Source organism: Penicillium nucicola, assembly GCF_028828085.1.
Source record: "Penicillium nucicola strain IBT 29836 chromosome Unknown utg000010l, whole genome shotgun sequence".
NCBI classification, from domain to species: Eukaryota; Fungi; Ascomycota; class Eurotiomycetes; order Eurotiales; family Aspergillaceae; genus Penicillium; species Penicillium nucicola.
Genome location: NW_026643134.1, coordinates 3,779,648 through 3,803,212, shown reverse-complemented (window position 1 = coordinate 3,803,212; position 23,565 = coordinate 3,779,648). Strand labels below are relative to the sequence as shown.

General features: G+C 47.7%; 12 protein-coding genes across 12 annotated transcripts; 8 read left to right on the top strand and 4 right to left on the bottom strand.

Annotated features, from left to right (window-relative positions):
• Positions 1-118: 118 nt before the first annotated feature.
• N7511_010006 (GNAT family N-acetyltransferase) lies at positions 119-784 on the top strand (the record flags this gene model as incomplete). Its single annotated transcript, XM_057132383.1, has 1 exon — positions 119-784. One exon carries the CDS (start codon positions 119-121, stop codon positions 782-784), a length of 666 nt encoding a protein of 221 aa, XP_056980371.1.
• An 843-nt stretch (positions 785-1,627) lies between these two features.
• On the top strand, positions 1,628-2,776 carry N7511_010005 (putative sarcosine oxidase; the record flags this gene model as incomplete). The annotated part of the gene is made up of 1 exon (XM_057132382.1): positions 1,628-2,776. One exon carries the CDS (start codon positions 1,628-1,630, stop codon positions 2,774-2,776), a length of 1,149 nt encoding a protein of 382 aa, XP_056980370.1.
• Positions 2,777-2,904: 128 nt separating this feature from the next.
• On the bottom strand, positions 2,905-3,601 carry N7511_010004 (bZIP transcription factor; the record flags this gene model as incomplete). Its single annotated transcript, XM_057132381.1, has 2 exons — positions 2,905-2,971; positions 3,009-3,601. The coding sequence occupies 2 exons, from the start codon at positions 3,599-3,601 to the stop codon at positions 2,905-2,907; spliced, it is 660 nt and encodes a 219-aa protein (XP_056980369.1).
• A 324-nt stretch (positions 3,602-3,925) lies between these two features.
• On the top strand, positions 3,926-4,848 carry N7511_010003 (uncharacterized protein; the record flags this gene model as incomplete). Its single annotated transcript, XM_057132380.1, has 2 exons — positions 3,926-4,378; positions 4,453-4,848. The coding sequence occupies 2 exons, from the start codon at positions 3,926-3,928 to the stop codon at positions 4,846-4,848; spliced, it is 849 nt and encodes a 282-aa protein (XP_056980368.1).
• Positions 4,849-5,947: 1,099 nt separating this feature from the next.
• Positions 5,948-7,608, top strand: N7511_010002 (oleate hydratase; the record flags this gene model as incomplete). The annotated part of the gene is made up of 2 exons (XM_057132379.1): positions 5,948-6,501; positions 6,567-7,608. The coding sequence occupies 2 exons, from the start codon at positions 5,948-5,950 to the stop codon at positions 7,606-7,608; spliced, it is 1,596 nt and encodes a 531-aa protein (XP_056980367.1).
• A 225-nt stretch (positions 7,609-7,833) lies between these two features.
• Positions 7,834-9,061, top strand: N7511_010001 (putative inositol phospholipid biosynthesis protein Scs3; the record flags this gene model as incomplete). Its single annotated transcript, XM_057132378.1, has 2 exons — positions 7,834-8,889; positions 8,960-9,061. The coding sequence occupies 2 exons, from the start codon at positions 7,834-7,836 to the stop codon at positions 9,059-9,061; spliced, it is 1,158 nt and encodes a 385-aa protein (XP_056980366.1).
• Positions 9,062-9,270: 209 nt separating this feature from the next.
• On the bottom strand, positions 9,271-10,539 carry N7511_010000 (uncharacterized protein; the record flags this gene model as incomplete). Its single annotated transcript, XM_057132377.1, has 3 exons — positions 9,271-9,323; positions 9,384-9,647; positions 9,699-10,539. The coding sequence occupies 3 exons, from the start codon at positions 10,537-10,539 to the stop codon at positions 9,271-9,273; spliced, it is 1,158 nt and encodes a 385-aa protein (XP_056980365.1).
• Positions 10,540-10,954: 415 nt separating this feature from the next.
• On the top strand, positions 10,955-12,265 carry N7511_009999 (putative erythromycin esterase; the record flags this gene model as incomplete). Its single annotated transcript, XM_057132376.1, has 3 exons — positions 10,955-11,509; positions 11,609-11,793; positions 11,836-12,265. The coding sequence occupies 3 exons, from the start codon at positions 10,955-10,957 to the stop codon at positions 12,263-12,265; spliced, it is 1,170 nt and encodes a 389-aa protein (XP_056980364.1).
• A 1,924-nt stretch (positions 12,266-14,189) lies between these two features.
• N7511_009998 (acyl-CoA desaturase) lies at positions 14,190-15,546 on the top strand (the record flags this gene model as incomplete). The annotated part of the gene is made up of 2 exons (XM_057132375.1): positions 14,190-14,412; positions 14,468-15,546. The coding sequence occupies 2 exons, from the start codon at positions 14,190-14,192 to the stop codon at positions 15,544-15,546; spliced, it is 1,302 nt and encodes a 433-aa protein (XP_056980363.1).
• Positions 15,547-16,231: 685 nt separating this feature from the next.
• On the bottom strand, positions 16,232-17,425 carry N7511_009997 (uncharacterized protein; the record flags this gene model as incomplete). The annotated part of the gene is made up of 1 exon (XM_057132374.1): positions 16,232-17,425. One exon carries the CDS (start codon positions 17,423-17,425, stop codon positions 16,232-16,234), a length of 1,194 nt encoding a protein of 397 aa, XP_056980362.1.
• A 1,409-nt stretch (positions 17,426-18,834) lies between these two features.
• Positions 18,835-21,183, top strand: N7511_009996 (uncharacterized protein; the record flags this gene model as incomplete). The annotated part of the gene is made up of 4 exons (XM_057132373.1): positions 18,835-19,147; positions 19,203-19,285; positions 19,335-19,814; positions 19,918-21,183. The coding sequence occupies 4 exons, from the start codon at positions 18,835-18,837 to the stop codon at positions 21,181-21,183; spliced, it is 2,142 nt and encodes a 713-aa protein (XP_056980361.1).
• An 88-nt stretch (positions 21,184-21,271) lies between these two features.
• Positions 21,272-23,342, bottom strand: N7511_009995 (IlvD/Edd family dehydratase; the record flags this gene model as incomplete). The annotated part of the gene is made up of 3 exons (XM_057132372.1): positions 21,272-22,481; positions 22,536-22,690; positions 22,743-23,342. 3 exons carry the CDS (start codon positions 23,340-23,342, stop codon positions 21,272-21,274), a joined length of 1,965 nt encoding a protein of 654 aa, XP_056980360.1.
• Positions 23,343-23,565: the final 223 nt, after the last annotated feature.

Sequence of the window (23,565 nt, the reverse complement as noted above, 5' to 3'; positions counted from 1 at the left end):
GAAGACGACTGTAAGACAATTGCATTGAGTCATCTCTGGACATTTGACCCCCAACCCTGAGCACATTGAATACTTCAGTCAGCCTCGCAATCTCTTCAATAAACAATCGCCTACCAAAATGAGTACACCAGATTTCGTGACTGTCAGGTCTTTCTTGCCTACCATCCCACTTCCTGGGAACGAGGACCGACCAGACATCACAACGAGTCGATTGATCATCCGCGCTCTGAAAGCAAGCGACTTGGAAGCTTTACATTCTCTGCGTATTCAAGAACCAGTCATGAAGTGGACCAGGGCTGGCTGCGTCGACCAAAACATCGAGCAAAGCAAGGCAAAACTGGACCCATTCCTGGCTCCCAATGATGCAACAACTGCCAACTGCGCTATCTGCCTAAAAGAGACGGGTGAATTCATTGGAATCGGTGGCTGTCATCTCTACCCTGGAGACCATGGCTGGCCAGAGGTGGGGTACATGCTCCGAACTGAGACTTGGGGACAGGGCATCGCCACTGAATTCTTAAGTGCTTGGCTTCAGTTTTGGTCCGCACTTCCTCGAACTGAAAGAGAGATCCAAGTTCAGAAGGATATGGTGGATAGTGAGGGCGCGGTTGAGGAGCAGCTTATTGCCATCACGGCAACGGCCAATACCCCAAGTCAGAAAGTTCTCATTAAGGCTGGGTTCCAGCGATTCCGACAATACACTGAAGTTGAAGATTCGGAGAGTGTGGATCTTATTGCGTTCCGATTCTTCCCATCGAAAGGAATTAGGGATAGCAGTATTTGAGCGACTCTCTGGTGCCTGCCCTCAAGGTTTGGTTCTTGGATACTGAACTTGGCAGTCATCCTGGAGTGGAATTGAAAAGAAACCATCGTGAAAGATTTTGTCGGTGTATATCATTTGCAAGCCACTTTGAAATTTGAGCTTAGATACAGTTGACCATGACATAAACAAGATACAGAACTAGAGACTGATACCGCCAAAGCTTGAATCGATATCTGGGGTTTCATCTAAAGATGTATAAATACAGAGTCGCTCTGGGGGCAAAGAGTGCTACTGTGAAGAGACCAAGCCTCGATATGTCCATAACACTAGCCACATTCGGCCTAGGTTTGCGTTAATCTTATGGGCCCTCGCGTGACACTTCCGGCCTTGTTTATCAGGCTTGGGGTGTCCACTCTGTTCTCTTCTTAAACTTCCACTTGTCAACAGGAAAGCGCCTTGAGATTTCCAGACGAAAGTCTGTTCCAGGTTATGCGTAATCCAACAAGGCCTTCAGAAAAGCCGATATGACAAGGATAGAGCACTCCTCTCGAAAAGCGTACAGAGAAGCGGAGAGACGGGCAGAAGCGGAATTCTTTCGGGGAGTGTCAATCTCCACCGCCAGATCAATACTGAGTCAAACCTAACAGGGCCCGCGATCACTCATATTTGATTCAAGATGACTGGCTCATCGTGTTGCACCATTCAACTGCTGAGGGGAACGGACACGTGAGCGGCCCGATCACCGTCTCCCCTCCTGACAGATCTATATCACCGAGAGCATAAATGAAGACCATGCCATGAAACACTGATCAACTATTTTTTTGAGCAGTTACGAACGTTCGACTAAACACACACTCCGATATAATGGAAAAGTACGACGTGGCAGTTGTGGGACTTGGTGTTCTCGGAAGTGCAGCAGCATACCATGCTGCTCAAAAGGGCAAGAAAGTCATTGCATTTGAGCAATTCGAGTTGGGTCACGTCCATGGCGCCTCTCACGACACGTCACGCATTGTCAGAACAACGAACTCCTCACCTGAATATGTGGCTTTGGCCCAAGCTGCCTATAAAGACTGGGCGGCTCTCGAAAAGGCCACAGACCAAAAGCTATTGACAATTACTGGCGGTGTTTTCTTCCTCCCTAAAGATGCCCCGACTCCAATCGGAGACTTCACAAGCAGTTTGGATGCCCGGAACGTTCCGTATGAGGTTCTGAGCGCCAAGGAAGTGAACAAGCGATGGCCCCAGTTCGATATTCCAGATGATGTCGACACGGTATACACAGCCGATACTGGCATTGCCCATGCCGCAAAGACTGTATTGGCTATGCAAAGCCTCGCACGTACCCACGGTGCGGTGCTGAAGGAGCATACGCGAGTGGACCGCATCATTCCCAAGGCCTCCGGCTCCGGAGTTGTGATCCAGACATCCAAGGGACAAGTACATGCAGCTAAAGTGATTCTTGCAGCCGATGCATGGACAAATAAGCTCCTCGCTCCTCTCGGTGTACATATCCCATTGTCAGTGATGCAAGAACAAGTCACATACTTCAAACCGACGGAAAGGGAGGCTTGGGAATCAAGCCGTTTTCCAGTCTGGATCTGGGGCGGCGATCCCTGCTTCTATGGCTTTCCATCTTTCGGCGAACCAACCATCAAGGCAGCTCGCGATACCTCCAATAATTTCATGACACCCGAGCAGCGTACCTATGTGCACTCCCCCCAGTTGCTTAAACAGCTCAACTCGTTCATGGGCAAGGTCATGCCTGACGAGGGCCGCCAACCACTTCGGACAGTCACTTGTCAGTACACTATCACACCAGACCGACAATTTGTCATCAGTCCCCTTGAAAAGCATCGTGATATTATTGTTGGCCTTGGCGCTGCTCATGCTTTCAAATTTGCTCCAGCTTTTGGTCGTGTTTTGGCAGAGTTGGCAGTCGATGGGAAGAGTACAGAGGATCTTTCCAAGTTTGGCATTCCGCACACTTCGACTTATACTAGCAAGCTTTAGATTTACTACAGTATGATTACTACAGTATGAATGAAATATGGGGTTCATTTATTATATAGTTATATGTTCCACTATTCCAGAGAATCATGTCTCTGATCTATCCAATAAGTCAAAAATCGACATATTCTTCACCATGCAATCCCCTTCAGAATTGCACCCCAGCTCAGATCGCACATCACGACCGTCTGAGTGGGTCTGCATATTTTTGATAATCCGTTCCGCTGTCACACACGATGTGAATTGGCCTGTTTCTTGGCGATTATCAGTCTGCCGTGGTTCATTCTCAGGTTCGGCTGTGGCAGGATGTATGGACGCTCCTCCCGAATGGTATTGTTCATTTTCGGGATCAATCACACCGCTATTCTCATTTCGCTCCGATTCTTGATACCCAGAACCTATACTGCCAGGCTCATAAGATGTATTGTTTACCGAATTGCGAGGTAGAATTATCGGTGAATGGTGGTATGCGCTGAGCGGTTGACTTGGGGCTGTTTGAAGGTGGCCTTTCAGCCCCGAAGGGAGTACTAAATGGGACTCAGATGGAATGGAGGACGGCGACTCTCCATTTACTTCCAGATACTGATTGATTTGGGGCTCAGTCACACCGTGGAGCATCAGCAGAGATCGTAACAGAGCATTCTCCGTTGCGACCTTTTTTCCCGCAGCTTGAACCTCCTGAGTGGCCGTCACGCCAAGTTTCTCGAACGCACGCAATCGCTGCTCAAGATCGTGGAGGTATTCCTTTCGTCGTGTGCGAGAACGCCGCTGGTTGTCTCGGATTCTTATGGTGGATTGCTTCGAATTTTCGGGTTGTTTTGCGTTCATACTGGAGATAAGGGAATTGCGAGTTGGACTGTAGTTTATATGGTTTGGCCCGAGAAACCGGAAATCACCGAGAAATATCCTTAGTTCTTGACTGTGAAGCCGGTGGCCAATTCCTCCAATGAGAAACACGGCACAGCCCCATTTTTAAGCTTGTCCAATCACCGGCCAGGAGTGACATGCCCAACTTTATGTCTTTCTTTGTATGTCGAGTGCCACACTTCTTGGCAGACTCGAATGCATTTGACCATGTTGAATGGACTGAAAGGAGTATTACTGAGGCCTAAAATCTTGTCGAGACCATATTTTTCTCCCAAATATTTACGCATGTCCTCCACTCTTCCGCAATTGGTTGCAAATGGCCCCGAGCTCAATTCTTCAGTGCGATCCTTGTCATTGCCTGTGCATGAAGACAGCCCGGAAATTCGCCAGAAATACAGGCCATTCATACTTGATCATGCAACGCAGGACTGGATCAGTCAGTTAGAATTGACGACGGCCCTCGACATGGCTGAGAAAAATTTGCACGATACCAACGACAGGCTGAAAGTTCTGGTACTTTATGGCAGTCTTCGGAGACGATCATACTCGCGACTGGTAGCAATGGAGGCTTCTCGCATCCTATTCCGACTGGGATGCGACGTCCGTGTCTTCGATCCTCAGGGCCTTCCAGTGAAAAACGACGTCGATACGGATCACCCCAAGGTGCAGGAGCTCCGACAGCTCAGTCAATGGAGTGATGGACATATTTGGGTTTCGCCTGAGCAACACGGAAATCTGGTGAGCTCCTTGCTTGCGAAATTCGCAACACTTTATAGAATGGCTGCTAATTCGTTCTGTCTTTTCCATTCTAGACTGCGGTATTTAAAAATCAAATCGACTGGATTCCACTCAGCACAGGAAGCGTCCGACCGACTCAGGGGCGAACACTAGCCATTGCTCAAGTATGCGGTGGATCTCAGTCATTCAATGCTGTCAACTCCCTGCGTATCCTTGGTCGGTGGATGCGCATGTTCACCATTCCAAATCAATCATCCATCCCGCAGGCATACACACAATTCCCTGATGAGGGACAGCCCGACGATGAGAGACTCAGGCCGAGTAGCAATCGAGATCGGTTAGTGGATTGCATGGAAGAGTTTGTCAAGTATACGATTTTGATGCGCTCTCACCTTGCACTCTTTGGTGATCGCTATAGCGAGCGGGAAGAGAAAAGAGTGAAGGAGGCAAAACCTAGCGGTGTTTCATGAACATGTTCCAAGTACATGAAGTTAGAAACAATACATTCTCACAAGAATTCATCTGAGCCACTGTGGATCAACAAAAGAGAGAGTGTGTGAAATAGGTCCATGAAACTCTGGCAATAATAGCGTCAGCCAGGGCAAACATCCTAACACGAAACCAAACCCATGGACTAGCCCAAATGCCAAACGATCTCCTGGATAATAAGGTAGCAAAAGAGCATGGCATCTCTGCAATGTCATGATGTCATGGTTGAAGCTATTTTCCTCAGGGTTGCATTCTCGTCGATCTCCGGCATTTGTCATGCAAATTTTAGTTTGCGTTTTGCTGACATATTTGGCCTTTTAGCTCTAGGTGGGCCAAGAGGCGCCTTTCATAAATGTTCGAATATCACAAGTGACCCGTTGCTGTTTGCGGAAGTCATGGTGTAGATGATAAGGGTTCTTAGTCGCGTTGGGAGATTTTCATACTCCTCGAAAACCGACGTGCAGCCAACCTCCTAGTTGGGATTCAAAAAACAAAACAAATCATATTTCTATGTTAGTTCTCGACAGTCCGACGTTCATGCTGTTAATGGTCTCGAGCGCTCCACGTATCAGCGTTCCGCCTCCGCATATCCGCGCTCCACACGACAGGAAATAATCCAAATCGTGATGGAACGCTGCAGATCTTTCGAAATGATGGTTCTATCATTCATTTTACTAGTGACTAGCCTTCATTGAGATCTGATCCATTGATCTCGACTAAACTCCTCGATATACACCAGGAAATAGGATGCACAAGCGGATATACTTCGAAGATAGGCATTATATCCATGAGCTGGATGATCTGCTGATCTACAATAAGCTCTACAAGAGTCCGAGGTTTAATCAGCCAAGCAAATACTGGTAGCAAATCAGCATCGGCACAGGGTGCGATCCAGGGTTGCTACTTTTGCCTGACATCACTCTTTCTGCCGCCACATGAGGCTGGATAAGCATTGAATAATCAAATCTCTCCCCTGGGGCCGTTTATAATGTTTCCCGAGAATGAGGACGTTTTTTAAACCACACATTTGGAGTTATTCTCTTGTTCATCGGCAGTAAATCATTTTGCCAGACTTTCAAAATGGTTTCCCGGTTGAACAGTCTGCAAATTGAGCCTACTTGTACAGATGATATGGAGATCTGGATTCTTGGGAGTGGCATCGCCTCGCTCACATCAGCAGTTCACTTGATCAAGGATGCTAAGATTGCACCATCACGAATCCACATCATTGAGAGGCTAGAGAAAGCTGGAGGAGGGTCAGCCAGCACGGGAGATCCAATCAATGGGTACGACTATCGCGCCGGCGCGATGCCCGCGTTCAATAATATTTACATGGAGAAGCTTCTATCCATTGTGCCTTCGAAGTCAAACCCGAAGAGGACCACATTGGACGACATTTGCGAGTTTAGCCGCTCAAAACCACCTCATAAAAGCCCGAATACCCGAATCCTCTCACGAAAAGCCTCCGGATTAGCAAGGACTGGCCCGAATCAAATGGGAGTAGGATTGAGGGACCGCATAGCTTTGTATATGCTGTCCTCAAAGACGGAAAAGGCCCTTGGACGATCTCGTATCCAGGATCACTTTCACGCGAACTTTTTTCAAAGCAATTATTGGTTAATACTGTCTACCACGTATGTCACCAGACAGATGAAGCTATCATTGGGAGCTCTACTGACAGATATATCTCGACAAATAGTTTCGGCTTCGGACCATGTCATAGCGCCGCCGAGTTCCGTCGATATGTCCATTGGTTCAAAAACGGCAAACACGAATTGAACCATCTACGGCCGCTCGACAATGGGCAGTATAACCGCCACGAATCCATCATAGTACCAGTCGCTCAGTTTCTTCGGTCCCGTGGAGTAGACTTTCGCTTCGGCACCACTGTTACAGATATCATCCTTGAGCCCGGATCCAATGGACGTGTTTCCTCTATTCGTGCAACGAAAGGCAACAGCCCGGAGATGACCATCGATGTCGGACTCAACGATGTTGTGATTGTATCCTTAGGCTCCGTGATATCTGGCGCAACAAGCGGAACAAATACCGAGCCTCCATACCTCGAAATCAGGTGTCCTGAGAAAGACCTGGATGAAAACTGGCTGTTGTGGCTAGAGTTATCGACAAAAGACACGAAATTCGGTAACGCGTACAACTTCTGCACGCGGATGGGCGAGTCCAGACAGGAGTCGTTCACGGTGACCCTCAAGAGCCCAGAGTTCTTCGACCGCTTTGTCGAGTTGACCGGCGACGCCCCAGGGTCCGGTGTATTCGTCACTCTTAAAGATAGCCCTTGGTTGCTCAGTCTTAAAATCCCGGATCAACCTATGTTTCCTGATCAGCCGGCCGACATTCAGGTGTTCTGGGGTTTTGCAGAGTTCCCGGAACGAAAAGGAAACTTTATAGAGAAACCCATGCTCGAGTGCTCGGGCAAGGAGATCATGACGGAGATTTTGTACAATCTGCAATTCCCGCTGCAGCCAATCCTCAACGACTCAATCACCATTCCTTGTGTGGCGCCACGCATGGCCGCACCCTTTTTGCCTAGGGAAGACGGTGATCGGCCGCCGGTTATTCCTGAAGGCATGACGAATGTGGCACTCATTGGACAGTTTGTGGATATTCCAGATCAAATTGTCGGGACTATGGACTATTATGTGAGAGGAGCGCAAATAGCTGTGCGTCAGTTGATGGGGTTGGATCGAGACGCGACTCTCAAGGATGACTTCTGCAACTAATACCCCGAGGTTGTGGGATTCGGGCCGTGAACTTGTTAGGCAAAATGATGAGTGGCTTGATGCGCATGATGTTGTGTATTATTTGCTGCAGGAATTCAATGAAGAAAGCTTAGTTCACTCTGATTTCAAACCGATATGTTTCTTCTGTCTTCCCATTTGTAAGAAACTATAAGCAGTTGATTTGAGGTACTTGCTGCCTGAGGCTCACATTATTCAGGTGTTAAAATGTGCCTGAGGCATAAAGGTGTCAATGTAGCTGCCTCGGCAAAGCCTGATGTCATCCGTTCGAATGGCCGACTTAACCTGCTTCGACTTCAATTGCACCATGCTCCACGATCTGATCTGAGTACTTCAATTTTCCGGTCTCTTCCTACTCTGTTGCGCATACTCCCTGCCCTCAAAACACTCGTTGTGCTTGCGACCATGGCCGCAGCCACCTCGCGAACTGCCGCCCTCCCTCCGGCTGCCCTGCTTGTATACCCTGCAACACTATTGCTCGGGTCGCTGTATTCGATCATTTCACCCACAGCGAATCCTTCGCGAGATACACAACCCGCCAGTCCCCTGGTCCCTTCTCTTGCCTCGGATTTGCACCTCACCGAAAGCCCAGTCAACTACTTTGCACGGAAAAACAACATCTTCAATGTGTACTTTGTGAAAATCGGGTGGCTTTGGACTACGGCTGCTTTCGTCTCGCTCCTCATATTTCAACCCCTCTACTCCTCATCTCACCCACAGTCCTTGTCGCAACAAGAAACCCGCTTCCGCCGCACCCTCCAAGCCATTCTGCGCTACGCACTCGCAACAACAGCATGGTACCTGTCAACACAGTGGTTCTTCGGACCAGCGGTTATTGACCGTGGATTTGTGGCCACGGGCGGAAAGTGCGAGCATGCGTTTGAGAAAGTCTCGGACATGAGCACTGGGACCGCCGACCTAGAAGCCCTGTTTACGGCTGCTACATGCAAGGCTGCCGGTGGAGCCTGGAGAGGCGGCCATGATATCAGTGGACATGTCCTCATGTTGGTACTTGCCACGGGACTTTTGGCTTTCGAAGCTGTCGGTGCAAGTGCGCCTGCGTTTCTTTCGCGTTTTGGCCCCACCGGGGACGTGGGGCGCGAGCGCAAGCCAAGTGACGCTGATAGTACCGCTGTGCTTGAGCCCACTGAAGACGGCGGATTTGCTAGAACCTGGTCGCTTCGTCTTGTTTGGGGTGTTGTTGGCTTGGGGTGGTGGATGCTCTTCATGACTGCCATTTGGTTCCATACGTGGTTAGAAAAGGTTCGTATATTTCCCCAGTCTCATGACTTTGTTTGCTTTTTTTTCTCTTTTTGCTAACTCATCTGGCTAGTGGTCCGGTCTCTCTATTGCTTTGAGCACTATTTGCGCCATATATATCCTACCTAGACGATTGGCGTCATGGAGAAATATTGTTGGACAGCCAGGGGTATAGATACTGTGTATTCGACATGCCATTTGTTCATATGTATGGAATATGCCAAGTAATGATAGATTGCATTGTTTTGGGTTGAGGAACCAAGGGCCATGCTGCTCTCAGTCTTCATTTTAATATGATATAAGAATTAGAGGTAGTTTCCATCCAGCCCTCATCATTGGTATCTCCGGTGCGGCATTTGTGTACAGCGATTTGGTCTTGTCTCTTCAACTTTCAGGTACTGGCTCAGCTTCGGGGCCCAGGTAATCACTTTGGAATGCTACAATCGATAAACATGGCATTAGTATAATCATCAAGGTGTCGGGACGGACAGACTCACCTCCTGGAATCAACGCAGCTGCATACATCACCCGAGTGATAGGCCTCAGATCTTCCGGGGTCAGATCATCAGCGATAGCGAGCTCCATGTAAGGGTCCCAAGCAGCAATAATGGCAGCCGAGAATGTCTTCAAATCCACAGCGCGCTCTTTCTCGTTGGCTTGCTTGGCCTGGCATTCTATGCCCATGCAGGTGCCAAATTCACGGAAAGCCAAGCGAAATTTGATATTCCGTTCCAGATAGCGGTTTATTTCGAATAGATTGTCTTGGAGTATCAGTTAGCATGTCACAAACCCAAGCGACAACAATGACTGACACATTTGTTCAAAGCATCTCCCAGCCAATTCTGCAGCCCATGCCTCTCGCTCAGAAAACCAATGTGCCGTCCACAAGGTCATTCCCAAATCCAAGGGGTCACTCGAAACGTAATGCTCCCCTTTTCTTTTCAGAACGCGCTTGTAATCGGAAATCTCCTCGGCCAAGACCTCTCCATCACCAGACTCCACGGACGAAGCCTGCAGCAAGCGAAAGACAACATATCCATCAATAGGATCCAAATTCCCTTCTGATGCAACCAATGCCTTGGTCAAATCCATATTCATTTTCCAGACCATTCTCGGACGAGCAGTGACACGATCAACAAAAAACTTTGCATGAATCGCTTTGGCCAGTTGCACCGCTTGTCTGTTATACTCAACATTCCCAGAAGCCCTCGCCATCCGATTCAGCGCAAACATCCAAAGAGTGAGGTAGTGGTGGTATTGCCCATCTGTATCTGGGCCATGATCATCCGTCTTGCCAATTCGTAACCCCCCACCCAGCGGATTGGCATCTGTCGCTCCTGGCAGCCTGGAACATCCGTCGCGAGTTCTTCCAAGTACATCATGCACGGTATTGATCAGACGGTCTGCGAGCACGAGGTATCGCTTGTCCCAGCGATCTGGTTCGGTGGATATGTTATACTGGATGTGCATTGTCAACAAGTTGATTACACCGAACGCGTCTGTCCATAGGTATCGACCTCGGTGGCCGCCTGATCTGGGTGGTGGATCCCAGTCTGCTGGCTCTATTATGCTGGTGAAACTGCCGTAGAGTGATTCCATGGCTTGTTCGAACCGATCCAGTCGTGGGGATGGGCTACTAATTGGGAGAGCCATTCTGGGTGTATATGTGCAGAAAGTCGATTGAACACGGGTGCGGTTCTTCAGCTTGTGGAATGCTTGTCTGGAAATTAAGGAAGATATATTGAGAGACCTCGAAAAATTACATTGAATTTGCATCTTTTGCAATGAGGAGCTTTTCTTGCGCTTATTGGTGTTGTCGCATTAGGCTTCGGTGTCGACGGGTGAAGTCATCATGACTTTCCAGTCGCCCCGATATCAACCATTCGCTAGGAAATCTCCCGGGAAAAATAAAGTTAGAGAAGAAAACTATGTCGTTTTGCATGATGAGATGGAAGATGTATCTATACCAGCAGGAAAAGATTCAATGCCTCCTGATTGTTCGGCATCCGTTGAGTCCATCTATTAAGGGTTCATGAGATCAGCTTCCTTCTTCCTAAGATCCAAAAAAATGTCAAAACTACAAGTGCTTTTCAATTCAGCAATACAGCCTCTTCCTGCAATCGAAGACCAAAGCTTCGCATCCGATTTCGATAGCTTCGCAGGCAAGCAAGTAATGCTGTTAGGAGATGGCAGCCACGAAACATCTGAATTCTACTCCGCACGAGCAGAAATCACCAAGCGATTGATCGAACGACATGGCTACACAATGGTCGCAGTGGAAGCAGACTGGCCGGACGCAGAAGCGATCAATCGATACGTGCGCCTGCGTCCCGGGCCAAAGTCACAACTTGGAGGCATCGCCAAGGGATACGAGCGCCCTTCAACAGATTTCCAACATGGATGTGGAGTAACTCTTGAAATGCAGCAGCTGGTAGAATGGATGCGTGATCGAAATCAGCGGCTGCCACCCGAGAGAAGGGCTGGTTTCTATGAGCTGGATCTGTACAGCATGGGAGCCTCCATCGGTGCTGTGATTGATTACTTGGATCGAGTAGATACACAAGCGAGCAAGCAAGCTCGGAGACGGTACGAATGTCTGGAGCCTTGGATTGATGATCCTACGGTTTATGGCCTAGCATCCTTGCAATGAATGGAGGACTGTGAAGAGCGTGTGATAAAGATGTTGTCCGATCTTTTGGAAAGACGGCTTGAATACTCTCAGCGTGGTCTGCGTGACGGCGATGAGTATCACAGCGGTGAGCAGAATGCTTATTTGATTCGTGATGCTGAGAAAAACTACAAGGCCATGTATTACAGCTCCGCGAGCTCGTGGAACTTGCGTGCCATTCATATGTTTGAGACATTGGAGCGACTATTGCAGCATCATGAAGGACAGAAGGCCATTGTGTGGGCACATAATTCCCATGTCAGAGATTCCTGATACACTAGTATGGGCTTCCGCCGTAAGGAACTGAACATTGGACAGCTTTGTCGTGAACGACTAGGTCGTGAGAATGTCACTATCCTCGGCTGTGGCACCCATACTGGAACAGTCGCGGCTGCCCATGAATGGGACGATGATAGTTGGGAGATAATCGCCCATGATACTGAAGTACCCAGTTTTGTGTTGGACTTACGTCAAAATCGTATAGATACATCTCTGCGAGCTGCCCTAGCTGCTGAACAGCGGCTGCAGCGATTTATTGGGGTTATTTATCGGCCTGATACCGAGCGTATCTCCCACTACTCGCAGGTCTTTCTTCATAAGCAATTCGATGGTTATATCTGGTTTGATGAGACTCAGGCTGTCAGTTCTCTTGAGGTTGTTCAACCTGATACGCCGCTTGGAAAGGGGGAGACATATCCGTTTGGACTATAAAATTCTGAGAAAACTCCGGCGACGAACGCAACACCCTAGCAGGTACCAGCTGATCGAGTACCAGCTAATCGAGGTTAGGAAATAACGTTAACGTTAGCTATAATTCATATTATAACTTGAACTCCAAGGTTTATCGCCTCGGAGTCGAAGCGTAGGCTGCTTACGTTGGGTAAGATCGGGGAATATATACCAACAGGCATTAGTAGATAGCGAAGATTGAACTGCTGTATAGTACAATCCTAATAGTGGGAACAATCCAGTAAATGGTAGGTTGCTCCGTCAACCCAAATAGAAACAGTCCCACTGGAGCTAACACGGTCCCTGGTAGAGCCGGAATCACTGCAACCTCCTGACTGGATAAAATCGAGTTTACCAACGGATTTTGGTGGCGTAAATAGTAATGAAGGTATACAAGGTAAAGTACGGAACTGGTGGTGCAGCTGATAATAAGGGCGAGGAACACTAACCCAAAAGGCACTGGTGACATGATATTCTCCCACATAGACGAGGGGGAAAGCCTTGAAGAAGGAAGAGTAGATCGCATAGATAAAAGATGTGTACACGCACGTAAAAGCAATAGAGAGATGCTTGATAGTGATTTCTACTAGTTTTTGGATTGATTGGACGATAGTTTTCAACCAGCAGATATGATTCAGCTCATCGAATTAATCACTGTTGTGGGTACCTTTTGCTTGAGGGATCAGAATAGCATCCGATAGAATCTCTGTAAGCAAACGGATTTGAAGAAGCAGTAGTGAAGCAGACATGCAAATAGTTTGCCAGAATGACTATCGCCAATTCAAAGTAACCTGGTGGATGGATATCCCCGATAGAGGCACCAGCAGTTGCCAGACATGGACTGCCAAAGAATCCTTGGAAGAAACGTAGTACTGTGATGGCTGGGAAGTCATCGACGACTCTCGGATAGATACAACAACGAAGGCAACGAATGAAATGATGTATGGAGGATTGCGGCCAATCATAGACATCTCACTTAGTGGTGAGAATAGCATGGGTCCCATTCCATCTACACATACAAGAAATTCAGCCTATGCCCTAAGTATCTCTTTAGAGCACGCAACATACATCCAATCACACATAAGGAGAAGGCCGGTGAGACGACTTCCCGACTGTATCCATATCAAATCATCATGGGCTCGTAGCTCATAATGACTATTGAAGACGCGCAGTACACAACAAATGAGTAGAAATTTTGTCATTTTAAGTTGAAGTAGCACCGATATAACGACCCTTATTGGAGGATCAATCAAGCGAGATAAGAACAGTGACCATAACTTTGCATCCATTGGGCTAATTCCACGGATGCTCAGGATCCTTGTCGAAAATACAGTGCCTGATCGCGCAAAAGTTCAATAGTCCGGCCGAAAATTGACTACCGAAACCAGAAGGCTATTTTGATGGTCGCAAATTATTTCGTGAAAGGCAGCTAGGTAGTCGGACACATGGAGGGCTGAAGTGACGATATTTGTCTTTGTAATTGTGCTCCGCAGAGCAGCGGTTAACTTATTCTCTCATTTTCTGCAGCAAGAAGCCACAGGATGCAAGGGACGTCTTTTTTTCGAATAGGTGCAGGAGTGCAGGAGGGCCAGAAGAACATTTCCAAGTTTTAGTACACGAAGCTTACGACTGTGCTGGAATCAGAGCAGCTCATCATTGCCGAGAAAAGAAATGGGTCCAAGTACTCGCAGCCAAAAACTTACCTTGTTACACCACTGATTTGTAACTACTTGAACTGTAAAAGAGAAGAGCTATAAGATGGCAATTTCTTGCCGTATGGCTTTTAAGATCAGAGGAATTGCCTGACTTCATAAATTCGGAACACTGATCGATTGGCTACTTCATATCCTCGGTTCATGTTACCTTTACCTCCAATTTTGCTACTCACCGAGCGCTCACCTGCAACATGCCTCTAGAAAAGAAATTTCCACAAGAGAAAAATCTGGCGGGAATACGACTATTTTCAAATTTTCGAAAATTGATCGACTCTGTCAACTTGACAAATGTTGTGATAGCCATCGGGATACCTCTACTAGGATGCGGACTGGCATTAAATGTTCCTCTTAATGGAATGACGCTTGTCTGGTCTTGTTTATATTGGTTTTTAAGTGCAATGGGCATTACTGCTGGTAAGTAGTTTGTGCGATTACGTGGTGTAAATACAACTCTTAACATGCGCATAAGGATACCATCGTCTCTGGGCGCATAAGTCATATTCGGCACGGTTGCCACTTCAGATTCTCCTGGCACTCTTAGGCGCTGCAGCTGTGGAGGGTTCGATCCGAAGATGGAGTCGGGATCACAGAGCCCACCATCGTTACGTTGATAGCGACAGCGATCCCTACAGTGTGCATAAGGGGCTGCTGCATGCCCACATGGGATGGTTTATTTTCAGACAAGACCGTAAAGGTTTTGGCAAGGTGAAAACAGAGGACCTCGACTCTGATCAAATTGTCGTATGGCAAAACAAGAACTACGTCTCCTTGTTTCTAGTCATGACTTTTATCGTGCCTACCATAGTTGCCGGATTTGGCTGGGGCGACTATTGGGGAGGCTTCGTCTATGCCGGATGTCTCCGCATGTTTGTCGTCCAGCAGAACACTTACTGCATTAATTCTTTGGCACACTGGCTCGGAGACCAGCCATACCAAAGCAAGCATTCACCGAGGAACAACCTCTTTGCCGCAATCATGACTCTTGGTGAAGGCTATCACAATTTTCATCATGAATTTCCAAATGATTACCGTAATGGCATTCGATGGTTTGACTTCGATCCAACAAAATGGTTCTTGGAAGTGCTAGCAATCTCCGGCTTGGTGTACGACCTACATAAATTCCCAGAGAATGAAATTGCCAAGGGTCGCTTGCAAGAGCGTGTCAAATCTTTGAACAATGAAGCCAGGAAGATCTCCTGGGGCATTCCAGAGGACCAACTTCCAATTATGACCTGGAAAGAATTTCAAAACGTCAACACGGCCGAAGTCAAATTGACTTGTATCAACAACGTGATCTATGATATCTCCGGATTCATAAGCCAACACCCAGGGGGAAACTCAATCTTAGGTGGATTGGGGAAAGACGCAACTGAAATGTTCCATGGGGGAATTTATGAACATTCGAATGCTGCACATAACTTGCTTTCGCAGATGAGGAAAGCAAAACTAGCGACACAAAGGCAAACATCACCACGAATGTTTTGCCCGCTAGATTTTTCCAGGGAAGAAGAACATTTGTGTTTACAAAAAGGCCGTGGAGGAGGATAGATTAGTTGGTCTTGTTGGGAACTCAATAGGGGAAGCCGCGATGGAGAGCTCTTATTCACCTATCTGTCGCCTCAATTGAAAGAGCTTTCAATTAGCAAATTATGTTGAACTAAATTGAATTTTGTTATTTGGTATACAATTGGGGCAGCATCATCATTCCTACTGGTTCATAGAGGGTGAACTGTTACAATCGACCTGACAAAATTATTTTTCAGTAAGGCTTTGTCCGTGGCCCATGAGTGATACTGGGATTCCCATTCTAGTTACTCCTAGACCTTCATAGCTGGTAGACTTTGCAGGCCTGTTTGCAGATCGGAAATAACGCTGCTACGTCAGAAATAAATCATCTGTCGATAAGAGAAACAAGAATAAATCAAGTAAGAATGGAAGCTGTATATGTGGCCAGCTGTGTTACCTCTAAAATCAAGACAACCCTTTTTCTGGCTCATAACAGCTTATCGCGACGCTGTCCCACTTCTAGCCGACCGTGTCACCAAACTCGAATCTACAATTTTTCAAATGCATACAAATAAAACTGGATAAATGGTATCTCATGTGGCCAAAATCAGCGAAGATAGGCAGTCATGAGGTAAGAAATGTGATAACTTAAGGACCTGCGCATTCAGATAGTCCGCGGCGTATATCTAGGCACGTCTAGCTGGATATTCAAAACAAGTAATGGAGCTCACTGTGTAGCCAGGGTCTCATTTATTGTAAGACATGCACACCCCGGTGTTTCGATCTTGGAAGAGGAAGACTTGTCCAAAGAACGGTACAGAAGCTTGACGAGTCTTCGAGCCCAACGACGATTTTTGGTCAAATGCATCATGCTTTCCCACAGATGGTCGCTCCGCACGTGCCCATGGTCGTAATACAAAATATCTAGATCAGCAAACAGGTGAAGACCTGAGCGATCGAGGTCAGATAAATTTTGCCACAGAGATATGGTTTTCGCCTCCGTAAATTCGAAAGATGTCCCAACAGTACGATAAATCCGGCCAAGAGGATGGATAGACTTAGAGTGCCATGACTGGCGCGTCCATGTTAGGTGCAGATCCCAGGGCATCCGACGCAGAGGTAGTGTGCGCTCCCATGTGTCACGAAAAGATATCCGTGCAGGGCCTGCAACAGTATGCACAGGGCCATGAGTCCCGTACGCGACATGAGCAAGAATTCGGTCCACAACAACATCCACAGGTACATAGTCTATACTCGAGTCATGATATGGATCGTCAAATCTCGAGGAGAAGCATATGTTCCGCGACAGAGTTAAAGCGAGTGCTGCCGTAAAGATGATATGAGGAGTCGACATGGGAATGCAGAACTGGCGATATGGGAAACATTGAGCAGGCTCGATTATGGAAGGTCGTATAATAAGCAAACGTATGTTGGAAGAAGCAAATGTATAGTCCAAAAGGCGCTCCGTCAGGTGTTTTGCATATCCGTAGGGCCAAGGAAAGTCGTTATTGCGACATGCAGATGAGCTTCCCATGCTTTTTACATCTTGCCACTCTTTCTTCAGATCTATTTCTGCGTCGTTGCCCATTCCCGCACAATTCAGCGGGTACAAGGACTCTTGTACCTTCAGGGTCGAGGTTCCATCACTCTGGGCAAACAGATGAGCGTTGCAGTATGCCGTCGAGACAAAAACGAAGCACTCAAGCCGATCAAATCCCATGGCCAGCTGGGCTAAATTCTCCGTGGCGCTGATAATAGGGCCAACAAGCCTCTCAATTGGTTGGAGAAGAGCAATTGAAGACGCCGAATGCACAATTATATTAGTCTGGGTACGGAGCAGAGCAAGTTCTTCCGCTTTCAATCCAAGGCCTTGTTTGAGCATATCACCATCCATGACTGTAACGAGTTGGGGATCTGTCATTTTCTTCACAACGTGGGGTGGAAGCCACTGGTCCCATTTGCGAATCAATTTTCTGTTTTATCGGTGATAGTAAGCTCTCTGGTCTGTTTCAAGGGAAGCGATCAGTAGAAATGATAAGTAGAAATCTTACGGTAGACCCCCTCGACAGAGGAGATAGATGTGAGCCGCAGGAGCTTTTGTAACAAGACGATAGACCAAAGTTGTTCCCACAAAGCCCGACCCTCCGGTTATAAAAACGGTCTTTCCTGTGTAATATTCCCACATCGTTCTTGGGTCAAAGATAGTTAGGATCCTGATAGACTGAGCAAATCGAAATGTAGGCCTCGTTTCAGTGCCCTGTTATATAGCACCGTATCTCACCCAGGTAATCCGAATGTGCCCTTGGATAAAGAGAGGAGCACAAATATTCTTTTGCAGTGGCGGTGAGCAGCTTGTCCCCTCCGCTCCAATTTTGTCCTTATTAATAGGGCAAACATGCGCACCCATTAGGATCCTGCATATGTGAAATAAACAGGGATACAATATACTCTTCATCATGATCTACAGTGGTGTAACAAAAGTATTTGGCTGGTCAAACTTAGGGTTCCACTTTTTATCCTACCATCTTCTATCTAGACCGCCTACCATAATTAGAGATCTGAACCTCTCCATTCAACGCGCTAGTCATTATATACGCTATATAGTATATATAATTTCGAATAACGGGTTCAAGATATCATTCAGTATAATGGATGGCATACTAGCCATTTAATGGAATGGATTTCCGAAGTTTCCAGCCGGCAGCAATTATAAGTGGGTCAAGGCCGAAAGTGCCACCGGCCAAATACTTTCGTTACACCACTGTATGCCGTAAGACGTAATGCAGCCCAGATAATCTGGGCTAAGATTCCGCGGGTTATTTCGTCCATACCCCAGCTTGAGACTGGTGACGGCGGGGGCGTTTGCAAAGCCGAGCCACCCATTCTTAACGGGATGTCTCCTGTATTATCGCCTTGATTTGCGAAATGAGCCTGGAGGACTGAGTTCACAGTAAGCACATATACTAATAGCCAAGTTAAATGTCCCCCATGCCATCATCGTCGACTTTAGATTGACTGATTGGCTATAAGGGCAAAAGCAAAGATTCATCGCAAATACAAAACTATACCCCAACATGGGCCAGCTGATGCCGTTTATGGACTAGCGTGGTCTGACGTCGGGACCGAAGAGTTCGGGACCGACGTCTCCCCAACGTTTGCATTCTGATATTCAACTAGACTTCACTCGCTATTGAATATTTGGGCATTAAATCTGAGCGTGGTTTCTAAAGCATCACGTTTTGTGAGTATTATCTCATGCTAGGGTGGCCTGGCAGATTAGTATCAAACCGCGACCTTGGTTACACTTCAGACCACACAGAGAAATTCAACATGTCCGGTATCACGAGGGGACATTCTTGCATGTTATGTCAGAGACGAAAGGTCCGCTGTGACAAGCAGAAGCCCTGTGGAAATTGTGTTAAAGCAAATGCTGAATGCATTGCTATTCCTATGCGGCCTCGTGGGAAACGAAATACCCCAAAGTCTCCGGGTAAAGACTTGGCTGAAAGAGTCAAAAAGTATGAAGAGCTTATGACTCAACATGGAATTGATTTTCAATTCCTTGTTGATCAGGATACTCCTGTTATACCTAGTCTGCCCCGCAGCAAGGAGATATCCCCAAATCCCGTCCCCCGGAATGAACGTCCGTTAAGGACAGGTAAAGAAAGGTAAGGATTAAACTATGTATGACTCTATAGTCTTCAACTTTGAATCTCTTCCTATTGCTCTAACATGCTTACATACCACCAGAGACTCCAAGTGGTTCGCCTACTATAATGAGGTAGGGCGCGGAACAGAACATCAATGCCATGCATAACTGACCATAGCAGTATCGAGCTACCGATGAAATGCTCCATGACTCTTCTGACGAAGAAAATGAGTGTCCAACTGTCCACAATGCCTTTGATACCATGTTCAGTGACAACAGCAGCTTTCCGTTCTTCGCGGGTAGTTCAAAGACTGGACCTACTTCGCATCCATCTTCTACTCAGGTCTTTCAATTATGGCAAGGCTATATAACCAACGTGAATCCTCTGCTCAAGATCAGCCATGTTCCTACGCTTCAGCCTCAGATAATTGAAGCTTGTACCAACCCTGCCAGCATTCCGAAGCCTATGAGTGCTCTGATGTTTGGAATATACCTCACGGCCATTAGTTCTATGGATGACAAAGACATCAAAAACATTCTTGGGGTCGACAAGTCTACTGCTTTTGCTCGATATCGCGGAGGTATGGAGCAAGCTCTCATAGAAGCTGAGTTTATGAAAACGTCGGATCTGATGGTTCTTCAAGCCTACTTCTTATATCTAGTAAGTTACACTGCCTAAATTTTTTATCACTCCGTGAGCCTTGAACAAGGAAAAGTATCTAGTGCTACACATCCCGGAAATTGTTAATGAATGATTCTAATAGATAAATTTGAGGCTTTGCATTGATCCCCGATCTCTCTTCTGTCTCATTGGCATCGCTGTGCGCATGGCAACCCGCATCGGCCTGCATCGAGACGGTGCCCAATTCGGCCTATCTCCTTTCAACACCGAACAAAGAAGACGACTTTGGTGGCAAGTAGTCGTTCTAGACAAGCGAATAGCTGAGATCACCGGATCCCCAATAAACGCGTTATCTTCCTCGGGGGCAGATTGCCAGTATCCCCTCAACGTGAACGATACAGACCTCCACCCTCAATCTAAAGAGCCACCAGTGCAATCTCCCGGTCTTACCGAGATGACATTCGCACTCACGCGGATCGAAATCACGGTTGCTTCAGCACCCGATGGAATCCGACCAAACCCAAAAGTCCCAAAGACCGCACCCTTAAGCAATGACTCGTCCACCACAGACTCTACCATCCAAAATTCGAACCCAAACACCCCCGAAAGCCTCAACCGCTACTTTGAACACATGGAAACAATTTATCTGAAGCAATGTGATACCAAAGTCCCCATACAACTCTTCACCCTCCTAATGACCCGCGTATCCATGCACAAACTCCGAGTCCTAGACTTCGTCTGCAGAGGCGCCTCCTCTCCAGATCCAGGGCAAGAACGACAAGACGCGGCTTTTCTGGCTGCGATCCAAATGCTAGAATCAGATAATACCGTTCATTCCACGGAAAGTCTGCGCGGACTGGTTTGGTACAGCCAAATGCATATTCCCTTACCGGGATACATCTTCCTTGCGAACGAGCTCCGTCACCGCATCACAGGCGATCTTTGTGAACGAGCTTGGGACGCTATCTGCCAAAGTCATTATCATCAAGATTTAAGTCGTAATCTTCGGAGTCCGTTGCATGTTGCTCTTGCGCACTCGCTTTTGAAGGCTTGGGGGGCGAGGGAGAGGGTTGAGTTGGAGGGTGGAAGGGTTTTGCAGGCTCCTGCTCTTGTCGCTTCTCTTCGAGAGGCCCTTCCTGGTTATCTGGTCAGACAGAGAACTGGGAAGAGTGTAACGGGGGCTGCTATGGAGACTGAAGATGGTTCCAACCCAAATTCTCGGGATGACACCGGGAATGTCATGTCTGGCGAAAATATGCTGCTGGGCTCCATGGCTGGGACTGGCGATTTGCCTGGGTCATTTGCCTTCGATTATGACCAGATTTTCTGGACGAATATGATGCAGGCTGGTGCTTTTGGTGAACTTTGGGATGATTCCGAGTATATTATGCAGCAAGAGCAATCTTAATCATGGAGCTCAGAAGTATGTTTCAGGAATTATTTGAGGCATATTAACAGTGATAAATTCCGATTCTGATTTACATTCAATAATTACATCAATGATTGTGACGAAGCGGTGGCCCGTTCTGGGCCAGCTTTTGATACTTGACAGCCTTCTTCATCACCATACCTTCACTCAACTGCGCTGTTTCCTGTCGGAACAGCTCCTGCCATGGAGTGCCACTAGGAGCAGTAGTATATCCATTAACACCCAACTCTTTCCTCCGCTGTGTGATTTCCTCATCGCTAATGAGAAGATCAACCCGTCGCTTCCGCAAGTCAATGCGAAGCCTGTCTCCATCTTTGAGGATGGCAAGATTTCCACCGGCTGCGGCCTCAGGGCTCGCGTTCAAGATAGAGGGAGACCCAGATGTTCCGGACTGTCGACCGTCTCCGATACAGAACAGTCCATCGATACCATCCTTGAGAAGCCGACCAGGCGGGTGCATGTTGACGACCTCTGCCGCACCGGGATACCCTATCGGACCAACACCGCGCATGACGAGAATTGTTTTGTCGTCGATCTGCGCAGAGCTTTCCAGACGATGTTCGTAATCTTCGGGTCCGTCGAAGACTACAACAGAGCCTTCAAATGCTTCTGGGTCTTTGGGGTCGGAAAGATAGCGTTTCCGGAAAGATGGCGAGATCACACATGTCTTCATAATTGCAGAGTCGAAGAGATTTCCCTTGAGATGAGCGAAGCCAGCATCCTTCATTAAAGGATCGTCATAAGGACGGATGACTTTCCGGTCCCAGGAGTGCTTCCCACGGACATTCTCTGCCATGGTTTGGCCATTGCAAGTCAAGACATCGCCATGTATCTTGCCCTGATCTAGCAGCTCAGCCATGATAGCCGGAAGGCCACCGGCACGGTAGTATTCCTCGCCGAGATATTCTCCGGAGGGCTGCATGTTCAATAGAAGTGGGATGGTGGATCCTAGTGTGTCCCAGTCATCCATGAAAACTTCCACGCCTGCGTGCTGGGCAATGGCATTAATGTGAATAGGGGCGTTGGTACTGCCACCAATAGCGGCGTTTGCCACAATGGCATTCTCGAATGCCTCTCTAGTCATCAGATCACATGGCTTCCGATCTGCCTCTACCATCTCCACGATCCGTAGACCGGTTTCATAGGCACACTGGGCTCTGTGGCGGTATGCTGCGGGGATGGCTGCTGATCCTGGAAGTGCCATTCCCAATGATTCCGCGAGGGCATTCATTGTTGAAGCAGTTCCCATGGTGTTGCAGTGGCCGACTGAAGGTGTTCTGGGTTCCCATTAGCTTTCGATATTTTTTCTTGGATGGTTGGTCAGAACTAACCCTCTAGCAACATAGTCCATGAATTCATGCTCGTCAATTTCCCCTGTGGCATATAGCTCTCGCCCATGCCACAACACAGTGCCTGCGCCGGTCAAGGCTCCCTTGGAGTAGCCGTTGAGCATGGGACCCACGTTCATACAAATAGCAGGAATATTCTATGGAAAGTCAGCCTTGATACCTTGGTTTCCCGGGAATAATGGTACTCACCATAGTAGCTGCAGCCATCAAACAAGCCGGCGTGGTCTTATCGCACCCAGTGAGCAACACAACACCATCGAGGAAATACCCAGTCAAAATTTCCACCAACCCCAGATACGCAAGATTGCGATCAAGAGTCGCAGTAGGTCGTCTGGAAGTCTCCTGAATAGGATGCGTAGGGAATTCAAATGGAATACCACCAGCAGTCCGAATGCCTTCCCGTACCCGCTTCGAGAGTTCAATGTGGTGGCGATTGCAGGGCGCAATATCGGAACCCGTCTGAGCAATTCCAATCATGGGCTTCCCAGACATGAGTTCCTCTCTCGTGATACCGTAATTAAAATACCGCTCCATATAGATGGCCGTCATTCCAGGGTTACTGGCACAATCAAACCACGAAGACGATCGCAGTGTTCGACCTGGTTGCTTGACGGGGACTTGAGCATTGTCGCGGTCATTGGTCACACCCATGCGGGTTTCTAATTCTTGATTGCGTCGTCGCAGAGCTTGCAGCTCGCTGAGACAATCTTCAATGTTGATGGACTGGGGCTGAGGAGCATCATTGCTGCATGAGCAGCCCTCACAGGACTTTTTGTCTGAGCATGCCATGACGTGGGATGGAAGAGTATGTTGAGAGCATTCTAAGTGGGGGGAAATGGCAGATTATATATGGACGACCGTTCATTCGCGTCTGGGAACTGCGGAGGTCGGCTGAACAGTTTCCGACAGCGTGGGGTGGTGATGTCGCGACGAAGTGGGATGAGTTTTGCCTCTCGGGAAGTCATCGGCCGGATATTGGTCTTTCCTGGCATACAACTTTGACTTGTGCTCA